We start from the raw sequence: 16,547 nt of genomic DNA, 5'->3' as shown, positions 1-16,547 counted from the left end.
CAAAGTATGTTAAAAGTATATTTTCAGTTGCAGGGAGGGAGGAACATCTTGATCACTTTTTCAGGAAGGCTGAGTTTTCTTTGCCATTTCTGTATAGCATGGAACAGAAGGGTTATGCAGGCAAGGATCCTCAATTCTGGCATCTTTCTACCTATGTATTGGGCAGATTGGAAATTTTGCATGGTAAAAGCTTGTGACTCAAGTTGATATTCATTCCTCCTCATCTGTGTATGTTATTTTTGTGCAAGCCCTCCACATATAAAAATTGCCTGCTTTCTTTACCTGTCAGCTTATAAAATACAGATTTTAGGGTAAAACGCCTTTTGGGTACACTTTGCAGCTATTTCAGCCTGTCATGAACTGACTAAAAGGGGACCAATGCACAGTTAGTCAGGAGATGATGTTACCCAGATAAGCTAATTAAAAGTTTAGCAGGCTGTTTGCAGGCTCTTGCACTGTTTGACATTTGAAACCTCTTCTTATGAGGCCCCCAGTGTACTAATGTGTGGTTCTAACAAAGCTGATCAAAGTTCTTTTTTGCAGCATTTACTTTCTGTAAACTTGAGCTAAGGTTTAGTAGCTTGCTCTGCTGGATGTGATTTCAGCTCACGGTGAGAGTGAGCTTCAAACTCCGACTGATGTGATTTATACCACATTGGTAAAGGATAAGATAGTGCTCCATACTTGCTGGAGATGACCCAGTGAGCCTGTTGTCCTGCCAATCAGTGCCTACTATTTTCATGCCTTTATGCTTCGTATTGGAGGCCTTTGGGGATTCCATTTGGGGTAACCTATAGCCCTTAAGTAATACACTCAATTCTTGCTGCTTTTCACACCAACAAACCTAGCAATACCGTTATTGGGAGGATCATATTTAAATGTGTGTCTGACTTGTAGGTTCTGTCAGCCATATCATTAACAAAAAGATCACGACAAAACTAATTTGATTTAAGAAAAATGGAACTGCTATGTACCTCTGATATGCCCAACACAGCACCATGGAGATGCTTTTTGGATCTCTCCACAGGTCTACAAAGCACTGTCCTTGGATTTTGGCTTCTAACAAATGCCATTACATGTAAATGACTTTTCCTTGGTGTAGAATGCAGCTGTCAGTAGTGCACGTTCTAGGTAGCTCCGGCAACTTTTGACGAAATAAATCTTGCATAATTTTTTTTCTGTTGTATTTTAATTGCAAGAAGCACTTTTGGGAAATTTTCAAAGTTTCTTTGTTTCTGTTCTGACGCAGCTTCCAGGTGGCAATATCGATCAATACCTGAAGATATGCAGCCAGAAATATGGATTGCACAGGAATTACGGCGGATTGGAGACGAATTTAATGCTTCCTATTGCCCAAGACGGGTAATCTTTTTTTCTGTTTTTTTAATTTTAGTTTCTGTTTCTTTATATGCAAGTTTAAAAGGAAGAAGTCAATTTTTGGAAATACTTTTTTGGGTATAGGAGGTGTAAATATATAAAGCTATGCATAAATATGTTTGTGTATGGAGGTATAATACTAAGATTTTAGTGACAAGAGGTGTTACTTAAATATTTAAGGCTGTTTTGATGGGGGTCCTCTTTTTACAGGTGGGATTTAATCTCTGATAGGAAGTGGTGTATATAGTATTTTCCCTTAATTTACACTATACAGATCTAGCAAAATATCTGCTTATGTCTTTTGCTGTAATCTGAGAATAAAGCTGATTTGATTTTTTTTTAAAAAGATTTTTCCAGAAAATCTTGTAATTAATTTAAGAGAGGCGCCTTGGTTTTTAATTATTTTTAAGTCTTCCTTCCAAACCCCAAACTAAAAATCTTGAAACATTTTGCAGTTTGAAAATAGTTTGTATATTGCCCTGTATTAAATTCCACTTGTCATTTCTATTTACCTGTGACAGTGTTGATGGGCAAAGATTTCAGATGTCAACTAAATGCTCTACTGCTGAATGTTTAAAAAGGGGAAATGTAAATTCTAGCTTTTGTGGCTCTGGGCAGAAGCTTGGGGATATGAACAAAGTATTGCTACATCTTTGTGTTTCTGCTGCACATCTGGCTTCTCCCATGGTCACACTCCATACAGCTCCATTTCTTGGCAGTTCCTGCTTTAGTTGTGCCCTTTTTGGGGATGGACTTTTTTTGTCTTATGTTTGTTAAAAGCAACAGCTGTGGCATTATGATATTAATGCCACAATGTTTGCATGTTACACATGTGATTACTAGTCTACTGACTTGTCTTTATTCTGATATGAGAAAAGTCCTGTTATGTATCAGTGTCACTAGGGGCTCTGACAGAAGTAACATTTGTCATGCAATCAGCAATGTGCACAGCTGCAGAGCGCTTTAAAAGTGGCTGGTCATGCGACAAATTAACCCTCATCTAATGAGAGATCAGGCTTTTCCACTGGATGGGCTCCAAAATGGAGCTCAATCATCACCCTCCTTCCCCTCCCCCCTATCCAGTAGGCAACTGTTGGGTATGGGGGGCTTCCTGTAACTCCTGGCACTTTCTGTAAAGCATCATGAGTTAGAGCAAGACTTGCATGTTTGAAAGTGTCCTATGTAAGATGCAGGAGTCCCCTGTGGTTCAGTGGCAGAATCCTTGTCTACCACACAGCTGGGTTCAATTCCTGGACGCTTATACAACTACAGCCATGGAGGCACCAAACATTTGGACTGAGTCTGGTCTTTGGATTCTGTCTCAGTGGCCTAAAGGGGAGGATGAAAGTTCAAGGCAGTCTCCACTCCTCCAAAAATATTCTTGTCCAGGCATATGCATCAAAGGTCTGGGTGGCCATTGATGGTTGCCACTACCAGGTGAGATGCTAGCTGTTTGGAACTAGACTGTCTTCCATGAGTGCCAAGTCAGTAACCTAAGCTTATTCCCCCCCTCCTATGGCACTCTGTTATAGCAGTTGTTCTTAGCTTGACTTTTGATTTTTGTGGCTTATGATTTAATCAGTCTTCTCTTGAGCCCCTTTTTTGCTCATACGGGGCCCTTCATGATTTCTTCTATCTTCAACATGTAATGATGACCCTCCTGCTCATCCCCCAGATGACATTGGTACTCTGAGTGATGGCCTGAATTTAGCAGCAACCAGAGGTTCATTTAATGTCCTTAAGACAGCCCTTTTCTCATCAGTTAGATTGGAGGCGGGTGATTATTTCAGCGGGAGGGCTGCTTAACGAGTTTTGGTGAGCTGTTGAGGGCAGCAAGGGTAGCCCCGCCCCTTGATGGGTGCTTTGCCCCCGGTAACAATTTTGGGATTGGAAGACGACCCATCCCTAACCCCTGGCCTTTGCTACCAGAAGTCCCTTGTCTCCTAGAAGTACTCCTTTTGGGAGTTGGGGGTTGCCATCTAGGAACCAGAAAAAAAACAAATCATACACTAAATGTCAAACACCTACTATAATATATTTTATTACAAAATGTTTTTGTCATGATTTGTGTTTGCCTAGTGTATATAGAGGTGATTGCACAATAACTAAAAAATAAAGTCTTACTCTTGTATATTGTGTGGGGGTTGTGGTTGGGGGTGTGTGTGTGTGTGTGTGTGTGTGTGTGGTGGGATGGGAGAGGTTTGTGAGGGGGGTGTGGCTGTGTTTGGGGTGGCAATAGGGTATGTTGGAAGTGTGCATATCTGGGGGGTTGGGGCAGGGTATGGGTGGCTTCTGTAGGGTGTAAAGGATGGTGGTGGGGTATCAGGGTCACCTACACACTCTCCCCTCATGGTGCACAGCCTCTGCTGCTGGTGGCGGCAGCAGGCGGCGGGCACTCAGGGCTGTCGTGGCCTGCCCGGGCACTGCTGTCCAGCAGTGTGTGGCTCTAGCCAGTGCTGCACGTGGTGGCAAGGAGTGCAGCCAGGCTGGCCTGCCTCTATCATGTGGGGCTCCACGTGGTGAACATGCAGCCCCTGGGACTGATGCAGCACAGGGGAAGCCCCATGCAATGGAGCCGGCAGCCTTCCCTGCCCACTGCCATGCAGGTCCCAGGGCTCCACTGCAGTCCCCACCCCCCACCTTCCTCATACCCACACCCTGCCCACTTGAGCTCCGCGCTCCCGCTGCTCTCCTGGGCGCAGGCTCCATGCTGCCACCAACCCCATGCTATGTGCCTCCTGGCCAGCTGCAGTTCTCCTCTGCCCCCGCTGCTTCCCTACCTGGTACCTGTAGTGAGTGGGATGTTGGGAAAGCTGAGCAGGTCCCCTGGTGGCTGCAGCAGCGGCAATAGCAACCCCTCCCAGAAGCCAGGTCCTTCCATCTACAAGGGTGGGAGTGAGGTGCACAGACTGGACAGGGTACAATTAGTTGGTGGATGCCTGCATGCTGGATGAAATTTCTTGGTGGGCTGGGTGTGACCTGTGGGCCATATTTTGCTAGCCCCTGAGTTAGATTGTTCCTCCAGTCCCTTTTAGTGGAATAAGTTTATGGGAAACATCATCTTTCTTTTTGTTGGTTAGATTCTCTTAGTCCTTGTGGACAAACAAGCTTTCTTCCACTTTAGGTCTTGACTTACTGGGAAGCATTCCCCTGGTTGCAGCCTTGGCATTAGACGTGTTCAGTGCCTTTGTCATAAGCTCAATGTTAGGAAATGTGTTGGGAGTCAAAGTGGAGCTGCAGTGTACAGTGCTGCAGAGATTCTACCTATAATAAATAGGAGATGGGCTACTTTCAGCCTTGGAGGCCTGTTCAGCTGATTTGCGCAGTCTCACCAGCCCGGAATCAAGAGAGCACAAAGATGGCTTAATGCCATCTGAGCCTCCTCTGTTACCCTCTCATCTTAAATTCTCTCACACCAGAGAAGGGAAAATAGTATTGGGGAAGTGCAGACATGCCAGATTAAGGTTTGTCTGTGCCTAGGTTTTCAGGTACGACTGTTCTGAATATTTCTCTCAGTGTGAACGAGAACAAGGTATTCCTTCAGAATAAGTGTTCACACTTGGTACTATTCAGAACCACAGTGGGTGCATCTACATGTGATATTAAGGCGCCTGAATAAGTTCTGGTACGCTTTGCACTGGAATTTATTGCTCCTGCCAGGTTGGAGCAGTTCCAGCAGTTGGTCCTGGGAGTCAGCCTGCCAGCCTGGGATTGCTCTGATCCAGCTCATCATGCTGCAGAGGGGTTGGCAGGGGCACAAAGGCATTCCACTGTGGGGCTAGCCAGCAGGCATCCTCTGCCCTGAAGCACCCTTGGGCCCCAGTCAGTCCTATCAGCATCTGCATGTATGCTGCAGCGCACTAACTGCTGCCACAAGATAGTGCTTTTGTTTACAGGTACTAATCTACAGTGTCCATACTGGTGAATGGCATTTATTAGTTTCCTGCAGCCTAATAGTGCAACACGTGAAGACACAGACTTTATTGCGGAGCCAGTTAGGCAACTCCACTGTAAATGTCTCATGTAGATACATCCAGTTTGTTTTAAGTTCGCTCCCTCTCTTAATTTATTTTCATTTCAGAGTGAAAGCTGGTCCATGGTCAGATAGAGTATGTGGGGGGAGAGTTTATCTGCGTGTTCATATGGTATTGATATCTTAGGAGGGGGAGAGCTGCCTGTTGCAGCATTGTACTGAATGTATACAGCCTTTTCCCTGTATAAAATCTGTTGGCTTGGTGTCCATACTGGTGAATGGCACTTGTTATTATGAAGTGATTAATTATTATTTTTTGTAACTTTTGCAGTAGACTTCCTACATGTTACTGGATACAGTGCTACACAATTCAGTGTCTCTCCCTTGATTGCATTTAGAATTGATATTTGACTAAATAGGCTCCAGTATTGCCTAAAAGGATAGGGGGATTGTGGCAGACTCCAAGCTGAATGAGAGCCTCAACTAGAGCACCGTATCCAAATTTGGGCACTGCTGTTGTAGAAAAGGGCAAACAGAAAGCAACCAAAATGACTTGGAGGGAACAGTTGGAAGAACTGGAAGTGTTTAGTTTGGAAAACAGGACTGAGGAGAGATTTGCTAGCAATCTTCAACTACATAAATTGTTGTTATAAAGAAGCTTGTGATGTCCACAGAGAATTGCCTGCGGGGGATAGACAAAAAGTCTTAAATTGCAGCAAGGGCAATAAAGATTGGAAATTAGGAAGAACCTTCTAACTGTGGGGGTGTTTGCAGTAGTTTATTGAGAATTTGTGTAATCTCTATCCCTGAAAGTTGAGTGCTGGTCAAGATGAATGTGTGGCTAGGATGCTTCAGACAAAGATGGCACTGGCCTATGCAGGGGCTTGGATTGGATGGTTTCTTTAGGTCCATTTCAGCCCCATTATTCTTTAGTTCTATAAAAGTGTCTATAGCATGCCTTCTTTCAATATTCTTGTTCAGCCTGCCGTTCTCCCTCACAAAACCAATTCTGTGGGCTCCACAATGTGGTTCATCTACATGTTATTTTGAAAATGTAGCTAAAAAAATTGAATTGGAGTTCAAAGTGGGAGTATCCTGAAAATTAGTTGATTTAAAGTCATAGTTTCATAGTAGTTTCATAGTTAGTAGGGTCGGAAGGGACCTGAGCAGATCATCAAGTCCGACCCTCTACCATGGCAGGAAAGAGTGCTGGGGTCAAATGACCCCAGCAAGGTGATTGTCTAGCCTTGTCTTAAAGACCCCCAGGGTAGAAGCCAGCACCACCTTGCTTGGAAGTTGGTTCCAGATCCTAGCCGCCCTGACCGTGAAGTAGTACCTCCTGATGTCTAATCTGAATTTAGCCTCTGCCAGCTTGTGACCGTTATTTCTAGTCACTCCTGGTAGTACTCAGGGGAACAGGGAATCCCCAGTGCCTGCTGGTCCCCTCTGACTAGTTTGTAACAGGCCACTAGATCCCCCCTCAGCCTTCTCTTCTGGAGGCTGAACAGGTTCAGGTCCCGTAGCCTCTCCTCGTAGGGCCTGCCCTGCTGCCCCCTGATCATGCAAGTGGCCCTCCTCTGGACCCTCTCCATGTTGTCCACATCCCTCTTGAAGTGCGGCGCCCAGAACTGGATGCAGTATTCCAGCTGTGGCCTGACCAGTGCCGCATAGAGGGGGAGGATCACCTCCTTGGACCTGCCTGAGATGCATCTGTGGATGCATGACAAGGTGCGGTTGGCCTTCCTGACTGCATCCCCACACTGCCAGCCCATGTTCATTTTGGCATCAATAATGACTTCCAAGATCCTTCTCTGCCTCTGCACTGATGACTGTAGGTATGGTGCTGGTTGTTCCTCCCCAGGTGCATCACCTTGCGCTTGTCAGCATTGAATCCCATCCTATTTTCATCTGCCCACCCCTGTAACCTGTCTAGGTCCAATTGTAGCCTATTCCTTCCTTCTAATGTGCCCACATCCCCCCACATCTTAGTGTCATCAGCAAAGTTGAACAGGGTGCTACTTACCCCTCGTCCAAGTCACTGATGAAGATGTTGAACAGTGTGGGCCCGAGGACCAAGCCCTGGGGGACCCCACTGCCCACATCCTTCCAGGTTGAGAAGGACCCATCCACTATCACTCTCTGGGTGCGGCCCTCCAGCCAGTTGGCGACCCATTTTGACTGCGTGGGTGTCGACACCACAGTCCCCCAGTTTCTTAATGTGAACGGGGTGAGAGACAGTGTCAAAAGCCTTCTGGAAGTCCAGGAAGACTATGTCCACTGCTACCCCTGCATCTAAGGATTTGGTGATCTGATTGTAAAAGGCCACCAGGTTGGTCTGACAGTACCTGCCACTGATGAACTGGTGTTGGTTGCCCCTAAGCATTATCTCCCCTGCTGGCCCCTCGTGGATGTGTGCCAGAATAATTCTCTCAAACAGCTTGCCTAGGATCAAGGTAAGACTAACTGGCCTATAGTTTCCCAGGTCCTCCTTCTTCCCCTTTTTGAAGATGGGAACCACGTTGGCCCTCTTCCAGTCCTCTGGCACCACACCAGAGCACCACGAGTGCTAGTAAAGCCGTGCCAGGGGTCCTGCAATGACCTGGGCCAGTTCCTTTAGAACTCTAGGGTGGAGATCATCTGGACCGGCTGACTTGAATACGTCCAGCCCCTCCAGAAGCTCCCTAACTAGTTCCTCACTAACCCTTGGCCCAGGTGTGCCTCCCCCGGGGCCCGAGGGGGCCCAGCAGGGAGGTGACTATTCTGGGCCCTACTTAGGAAGATGGAGGCAAACAAATCGTTAAACATGTTAGCTTTGTCGTCTGGTGTGACGATCAAATTTCCCAACACGTCCTGCAGGGGCCCCACATTACCTGGGACCTTCTTGTTACCCCCTATGTATTTAAAAAAGGACTTCTTATTGTCTTTAATCTGGGAAGCTAGTCCTAATTCCATCTCTGCCTTGGCCTTCCTGACTGCCCCCCTACATCCCCGAGCAACTGCAGTATAGTCATCCCTGGTGATGTCCCCTTTTTTCCATTGGGTGTACACCTCCCTTTTAGCAAGGAGGCATTCCTGGATGCTTTTGGTGAGCCATGGAGGCTTGTGTGCCCTCCTCCCTTTGATCCTTGTTGGGATTACCTTCCTTTGGGCTTGGAGGATCATCTCCTTAAGGAGCGACCACTGTCCTTGGACACCTGGCTTCCCTCCTCTCTGGGACCTCAGCGCTTCCTCAACTATCTTCCTTAGCTCGTCGAGGAGCTTACGTATTCTGGCTTAGCTCGTTGAAGATTCAAAAAGGACTGGTCTGAAAATTCTTGTTGGAATGGATATTTTGACATGGAATGACTTATGGGTAATAATTGAATGCAATAAAATTTAAAAACTCTTTTGTTACCTTTGACCAATAAAGCCTGATTACACATAGCATGCACTGAGCTGCTGAAATGTCATTTGTTATACTGACCTAATGCCTCCACAGATTTGTTGATATAGTAGTCTAGTGCAGCGTTTCTCAACCCGTGGGTCATGACCAAAAAGTGTGTTGCATGAATATATGAAACGGTTGTGAACCAACTTTAAAAATGGATTAGCAAACTTTAAAAATGGATTCTCCTTTAAAGGAGAAAAACATGGGAAACTGGATTTTCCCATGCAGGCTGGCAGAGCTCCAACCTGCAAAGGGGCTGCTTGGGGGTCCCCCATTCCCTCCCACAGCCACCCCCAGCCCCACATATTGGGAGGCTGGGGTCTGGGGATGGGGGGCAGTAGGTTGGGAGTGAGGGGCACTGGTAAGGTCTGGGAGCTGTTTTCTACTTAAACTGTTTACAGGGTTGGGACTGGTCATCGATGTTTACAAATAGGTCCTGGTACAAAAAAGGTTGAGGACCACTAGTCTAGTGGATAGGTTCCTGCAGTGTGGTCAGGAGACCAGCATTGTATTTCTAGCTCTGTTGCTGAGAGTGAAACCATTTAATTTCTGTGCCTGTTTCTCTGTCTCTAAAGTGGGTACAGTGCTTAATCTGTTTTGTAAAGCTCTTGAGAAACACCTATGAAGAAAGGTATATTAACCTTTGTGCTGTTGAATTCTAGTGATAGGTTTTGGTGCATGTTAATTGGTGCAATTGGCTAATGCCAAAGATAAAAATTCTTATCTTATTAGTAGGGTCAGGCTTCTAAAGGTAATGGTTAATTTCACTGTTCTGAGGAAAGATGCTATAATATTGTTCTATGGTATTGAAGATGGGCCTATTTGTAGCAGGTTGCCTGCATTTTGGAGAAACAGTGTTACAAAAACTGATGGGTTACTGCAAAAGTCTCATCTCCTCTGGGGACTCCTGTTTTACATCTGTATTGTATTGCAAAATTTTAATGGATTTAAGTACATTTTAGTACCTGCCCAGTGGCAGTCTGTTCAGGAGAGTTTGAAATAAAAATGTTATGACAGATACTGACTGGGAAAGTAAATTCTGAGTAGTCTCCTAGTTTATGTGAATGGAATATATCTTTTTCTTAATATGACTTGTGCCCATTTTTAAAAAATAATTTTAGTTTGTTGAATAATTCTTAAAGCATTTTAAGACAACTGGCACTAAATACACTGTCCTAGGCTTAAAATTTGATATCTTTTATTTTCAGTACCATCTTATATGTTGTATTCACTTGAATAGAAGATGACCTGATTTGTAAGATGACCCCTGCATTTGATTCTATATATGGAAAATTTATAAATTTGTTATAGTTTTTGAGGTATAGAATCTAATTCTTGGAGGTTTGCCTTGAATTTGTCCCCCTTCCACTGTTAGAGAATGGAAAATAAATCTGGAGGGTCAGGTAAGTCCCTTTGCTCTCTCCTTCCCCCTGACTTTTTTCCCTGGCAGCCTCTTCCCCCTCTCCTTACTGTCAGACCCTGCTTTCCCCAAGCACAGACAGGAGCCTGGTGTGGTGGAACTGGAAGCTATTAGAATTGGTTCAAGAATCGGTGCATTACATATTCTGGCCTGCGTTATGCATGGGGTCGGAGGATCACAATGATGCCTTCTAGTTGAATTTGTGTATCCTTGGTTCTGGAAAGGAGAAAGAGAAAAGGCAGGCAGAGCAAAGCTTCTTTCTCCCCAATATTTTGACTTCTCTCTCCCAATTTACCATGTGGGTTTGGGTGTTTTTTGCAGCTTGGTAGCTGTTTTCTTATTAGCAGGAGAATGTCTGTTTGCAAATACTTGTGGCATCCAAGGCTAAAATGATGTCTAAGAAACAAAGTCCTATCTTCTTTCTCTTTGCTTGGGGACTATTCTGCTCACTTTGGAGTTTACATCCAAACCAGGATCAGTTTTAGAGAACTTGCAACTGTAATAGAAACCTTACTGAGAGAAAGCACTTTTCTGCTAGTATCACTGTGTGTTCAGCAAGGTGTTTTGTTGTCAGAGAAGTGTTGCAAAAAAAAATCACGCAGTGTGCCTGGTGCTGCTATCCCCAGACATGTAAACTATGCTGATGTTACTTTAGAGAAGAGGTCCTGTGCTAAAGCACCACTTGTGCCTGACTCCTGTCCATGACTGACGGGAGGCGGTTTCCCTGGAGGGAAAGTCATTCAGAGAATCATAGAAAAGTAGGGCAGAAGGGGATCTCCAGAGTCCCATCCTCTTCCCAATCCCCTTCCCCTCCCCCCCTCCCCCAGGCAGAATCATTCCTATCCAGACTTCCTTGTCTGTCTTACTCACTCCTGTTCCTACCGATATTATAAATCTTGATGTTTTCATTCTTTCTCCTTAATCTCCTATTGAACTGGCTGGAGTTGCTCAGTTAAAGGTCCAGCAAAGCATTTCTGCTCTGACAGTGGAGTTTTCAGGCATGTCAGTCACAAAGTGGTGGAGAGAAAACTTGCAGGCAGGCTGCAGCTGTGAAAAATTCTGTTATTGCACAGGCTGGTCTTGGCCACCAGGGTTTGATATGATTATAACTAGAGTTTTTAATTTGCTAATCTTGTGGCCGAGGAATAAATGGATGTAACAGTTTGAGCACATTGTTTTGGCATCATTGGGGCAGGAAGGGGAAGTCTGACCCACTTTCCTACTCTGGTGGGAAATCATGATGTAAATGAGTGATCATTCATTATATTTTACTAGTTCATGAAATCAACTAGAAAAAATACAAAATATTTATGTAAAGGGTATAATTTCTGCTATTCTTTAGGGCATGTACAGACACGGATTTCCTGTGCTAAACAGGGACAGTAGCTTACTGTTTCATAAGTGGTACAAAAGCAGAGAGCGAGCATGGTTAACATACCAGGCGACACCAGTGTCAGGTGTGCTGCAAAAAAATTGTTTTAAAATCATGCAACACTTCTCTGATGACAAACACCTCATTGAAGACACAGCAAAGCAGCAAAGAAGTGCTTTCTCTCAGTAAAGTTTCTATTGCTTGTTGGACCACTGGTAGAATTTTTCTATTTGTTGGATTTTGTTATACCTTTGCCTCACATATTAAAGAGAGCCCTCTTCTATTAGAAATCATTTTAATGGGCAGGTATTTAAAATGACAGACTTTTTTTTGATAAACAGAAGTAAAATGGAAAGTACTTTCTTCTTTCACCCAATCAGCAGGAGTCGAGGACAGCACTGGGAAGCAGAAGTACAGATTTATTAGAAAGTCATACTCATCAGGACAGATTTACAAGATGTAGCAGAATCCATATTTATGCTTTTGTTCAAAACAAAGCTAAATCACGATCTTTTAGGCTGTAAATAGTTGTTTTGAAGTAAATAACTCCTCTTGCAGTAAATAATTTATTTTTACTGCTGTTGCCCCATGCTTGTTTTTGTGAATAATGCAGCCGTTCTGCCTTAGGCAGTGTCTGAAAAGAGACCAACAGTCTAACCTGAAACTTGCGTATTGTTACCACAAACTGAGATTTGGCAAGCGAAGTAACTTATGACTGTCTTCTATCAGGGCTTGCAACAGAAGCAGTTCAGGATTCCATAGGAAGTGGTTGGAATTGTTATGACTCGGGTGTTTGGGGTTTTTTTCCTTGTTTGTCTTTAGTCAGGCTCTAGCTCTTGAAATAGAGATATTAGGATTCCTCCAGGTTGGGTCATGTAACTTGCAACTGCAGTGACAATAAAATACAGGTGTGACCATCCAATAGAGATACCATTTGTTTTTTCATAAACTTCACTTAAAGGTGAGCTGCAATGAAGTTTTTAAAAGTATAGGTTTGTGCTTCCTCCCTTTTGTTACTGCATTTAGCTTGATTTATTTATGCAGTTATTTAACCTTAGAAATAAGAAAAAATATTAGGCATGCATTGATTTCCACAAAAGACAAACCCAGTGGTTCCCAAGTCGGGCTGTGGATGCAGTCCAGAAGAAGGGTGTGAAAGAGAACACAACTCCTACTTTGGCAGGTCCTGGGCTCTTGGGTGTACTGGCTAGATCCATTCTCTTCCTTTCATTTGGGGTCAGAAGGATGCAGTGTTCCAGCATCACATTATACTAAAATACATCCTCATCATAGCTGTTAATATAACCAGCGTTGCCTCTTAGCAACAGTACTGGTTTAAGACTATTCTTCTGGAGTTCCTCTTATTCCTTACCACTTATTCCTCTGCTCCCCAGCTAGCTGGATATCTGAAAGTACTGTTTCAAAATCTGGGTTTTTGTTGGTAGCCATGTTGGTCTGAGGACATAGGCAGGCAAAGTTCTTTGAGTAGATGTGATATCTTTTATTAGACCAATTGACATTCCTCCACACTTAGTTTTCTTGGAGTCTCAGACCAGCAGAGACTCCGTATGCCTGATGAAGGGTGACTGCACCCAAAAGCTTGCTAAGAACGTTTCTCCAACTATTCAGGTTGTCTACTAAAAGATATCACATCTACCCAAAGAACCTTGTCAAAATCTGACATTGTCACTGATGAATTTAGTGAACTCTGTTTATAGGATTACATCTAATGGCAAACTTGTGAATGCAGACATGGATTATTAACTCCTAAGCCCTTCTGCAAACCTAAATGTACTGTTTAATGAACATGTGAACAAATGTTGGGAATCCTGCAGCAGTGACAGCTGTGCAATGCTGTTATGTTTGGCTCCATATCATTTTGCTGCAAGATTTGCCAGGCTGTGATCCAAATGATTGCTTGTTAAATAAAAGGAAAGGAAAGAAATGCAGTAGCTTAATTGCTTAGAACAAAAATGGCACATTATTTCTCTTTGTGGAATCCACTGTGATGTCAGTGTCCCTAGGGATTGCTTGCTCATGTGGTATATCAAGTTAAATGGCTCCTGTTAGATGGTCACATATGTTAAGTGTCTGTGGAGAATGAAGATGTATGTATCATTTCCCAAATATAGAATACCGTTCTTTATTGTGCAGTTTCACAGAGCCAGAACTTTAGAGCCTGGTCAGTCGAATGCCAGGTTCCTTGAATGTAGTTACTAACCGTAGATTTGGAAATACTTTATATCTATTTTGCCTCGTGCCACTTAGTATATTAGGCAAACAATATGGTAAGAACTAACCTAACTTTCTGCAGGTTTATTTAGGAATCTCCTGTTCCTTTATTTTTAGCTCTCGTCTCTTTTACAACTTTATTTTGGGCTAGCCTCCAGTTTTGTTCAGGTGGGCACAGACTGTTGCACACCTGATTCATTAAGAGTACCAGCTTGGTATGCAAAGGCTTGTGTACTGTTGTAGCATGTTGTGACTTAGTGTGTGGATAGATTAACAATAGATTTGATGTCATTATTTGATTTCATCATTCATACACGGAAGCTAAGCAGTGCATGGCTAAATGTTACAACAATGGGCCTTTGCAACAGGTTTTTTTGAAAGAGCAGCTTGCTGTCAAGGTCTTGTTTTGTTTCCTATGCACCTGCTTCCCTGGATTGAACTCAAGTGTATTGTTTTGATTTGGTCATTTTAGCAAAACAGTAAATGAAATTGCAGACATTTCATGTCACTGAGGAAGTTGAAAGCAGAGAAGTTAACTCTTGGGATATTGTATTTTCTTAGGCTTAATATTAAGCCTGGTTAATTTATGCTAATTGGGGAAGCAGTTTATGTATTTGTCTCATCCTTTCACTGGCTCAGGCCTCTGCTCGTGCTTCTCCCCTTCCTGCCCTCCTCCCTTCTTTTTCTGTAGAATATGCTGACCTGCAACCCCATCTTGTCATTCCATCTCGCCATTCCCCGTGACCTTGCTGGGGATTAAGATACGGAAATGTCCAATCCTTCCTCTGCACGCCCAGGTTTAGATACTGTCCCTCCAGTCACATAAAGTCTACACAACCTGAATGATTTTTTGTGGTATCCATATTTCATCCATTCTTACAGAAGGCAAGGCTTCTGATCATTCAGCCAATAACAGCTTAAGCTGACTGAGAGAGAGAACCACCCCCGGAAACTTGTTCTGCTCACTGGTTCAATGGGAGTGGCTTCCTTGTTTGACAGATATGTCCAAAAGGAGCCTGGTTAGAGAATTACATTGTCGTGATCTTTTCTGTGGGATGTGGCCATAGATAACGGGTGTCTTTCTTGCTGGCTCCTGCAAACGCCCATGCACTCATCCTTCCCCATTGCCTGTGGCTGAATTGTAGCTTTCTTCACTCAGTGTTTTAGTTCACTCGACCTCATTACTTGACACTGAAATAATTTTTTTTGGTTTGCTCAGTGTTCTGGTATTCTGGGTGCATCTTTCTTTTATTGGTGAGGTGTCTTGTTTTTTTACTGCTGGAATACAGTAGATTCTTCCCTTCTGATCATATCAGTAGTAACAGCAAGTTGTGTGTCAGATTCATCTGTGTTTCATGTACTCTGCTAGCTTCCATACTTCCTGATGTTTAGTTTCCTGCTTAAGTTTTTTCCATATTCTGGCTTTTAAAATTGCCTAATTCTTCTGGCAGGGAGTGACTTTTTACATCTGAAACATCCCAGCCACTCCTAACCAAGTGATCTTGAATACATCCTTTCCACCCAGCTGGGAGGTTTGTCCCAGGGTCTTGCATTTGAAGCTTCGGTGTGGTAATATGATTGTGGATGAATTGTATATTCCTATATATATTTAACCTTGTCCTGAAAGAGTCCCAAACAAAAGGATATAAAATAGGTTTGTGCCTTTGGAAAAATTCTTCATTATGTACAAAGAAAGCATAAAAAGATTTCATTTTAAAAAATGGTCATTTTGTCTTTTCAGTTATCAAGACAGTCCAGCTCCTGTATTATCTGATTTTTCTAGTGTCTCAGTGATCTAGAAGTATAGATTAATAGAGCTACAGGGCTTGCTTTAATGAACAGAACTTTGAATCTTTAAAGAAGTGGTTTTTTTCATTTTTGTTTTTCTGTCTTTGCTTTGTATTTGAATGAAATACATAAAAGCAAGCAATCAAAAAAACCACCAACACACCAAACCCGCAAAGGTTGTATTGGAGAAACTGAACAAAACTAACTTGGTCTCTGAATTAATTGGTTTTATGAGCATTATTTTCTATAATTCATACAAAGAAAAAAGGGCACAGACGGGGGGGAGGGGGTGTCAGGGGTCATCTTTTGTTGATGACCCATATAGCATAGTTACAAACAAACAACAAATGTCTCTCTGTTTGTATTTTCCATCCCTAGTGACAATCCACTTTCACCATACAGTACCATGAGGCTAAATTTGTTAAGCTGTCCTCTAGGAAACCGTTTGTATTTTGGCTGCCAGAGTTCAAACTAACCATAAGCTTATCGAAGTAAGTGCAAGACCAACCAGTGTTGAAACTTGGAACAAAAGCAATCCTTGAACAGAGGCAAGTGAATCATCAGTGCCAAAGTAGAGGGAGCATTGGTGCTGGAGTGTGCCAGGTGCTTAAAGCCCTGTTGCCTGGAGCACCCCAGGTGCTGGGAGCCCCAGTGCCTGGAGTGCAAAGTCTGCAATGTCTCTCTACACCCTAGAAGTGCCAGCTGTTTGAATCAGCATTGATTGTCACTGACTAGAAGATTCCTTGGCCTGGATGTCAGATGAAGTGGGCAGTGCTTGTTAGAGGCTGTATTACTTGGCTTATGTCATTCCATAACACTGCTGGCTTCATATGCAGGGCAATGATAATAATGAAATAACTATCTCAGATTGTAGATCAAGACAATGAAAAAGTTAATCTCAGTTTTTATTGAAAAAATGAACTTGTGTGTGTATGATCTGTTTACTCACTCCAAGTTG

The 16,547-nt window shown here is 43.4% G+C and overlaps 1 protein-coding gene and 1 long non-coding RNA gene across 10 annotated transcripts in view; one reads left to right on the top strand and one right to left on the bottom strand.

Annotated features, from left to right (window-relative positions):
- LOC149873926 (uncharacterized) overlaps nt 1–16,547 on the bottom strand; it is a 232,919-nt gene that overhangs the window by 10,973 nt on the left and 205,399 nt on the right. The window contains exon 5 of one of the 2 annotated variants that reach the window (XR_016443126.1): nt 7,384–15,421. The exons of the other annotated variant lie outside the window; for it this stretch is intronic. This is a non-coding gene — a long non-coding RNA (uncharacterized LOC149873926). Of the gene's footprint in view, nt 1–7,383; nt 15,422–16,547 lie in introns of those variants that run through there. 2 annotated transcript variants of the gene reach the window in all.
- Nucleotides 1–16,547, top strand: part of BCL2L11 (BCL2 like 11) — a 43,985-nt gene that overhangs the window by 21,115 nt on the left and 6,323 nt on the right. For all 8 annotated transcript variants that reach the window (XM_090053210.1, XM_090053251.1, XM_090053184.1 and 5 more), the window contains one exon: nt 1,250–1,362. In XM_090053210.1, the coding sequence (XP_089909336.1) occupies nt 1,250–1,362 (113 nt within the window). The remainder of the gene's footprint in view (nt 1–1,249; nt 1,363–16,547) is intronic.

Source organism: Crocodylus siamensis, chromosome 1 (genome assembly GCF_052110815.1).
Source record: "Crocodylus siamensis isolate JL-2025a chromosome 1, ASM5211081v1, whole genome shotgun sequence".
In the NCBI taxonomy this organism is placed as follows: Eukaryota; Metazoa; Chordata; order Crocodylia; family Crocodylidae; genus Crocodylus; species Crocodylus siamensis.
The sequence above is the reverse complement of the archived record's forward strand: the minus strand, read 5'-3'. Positions and strand labels throughout refer to the sequence as shown.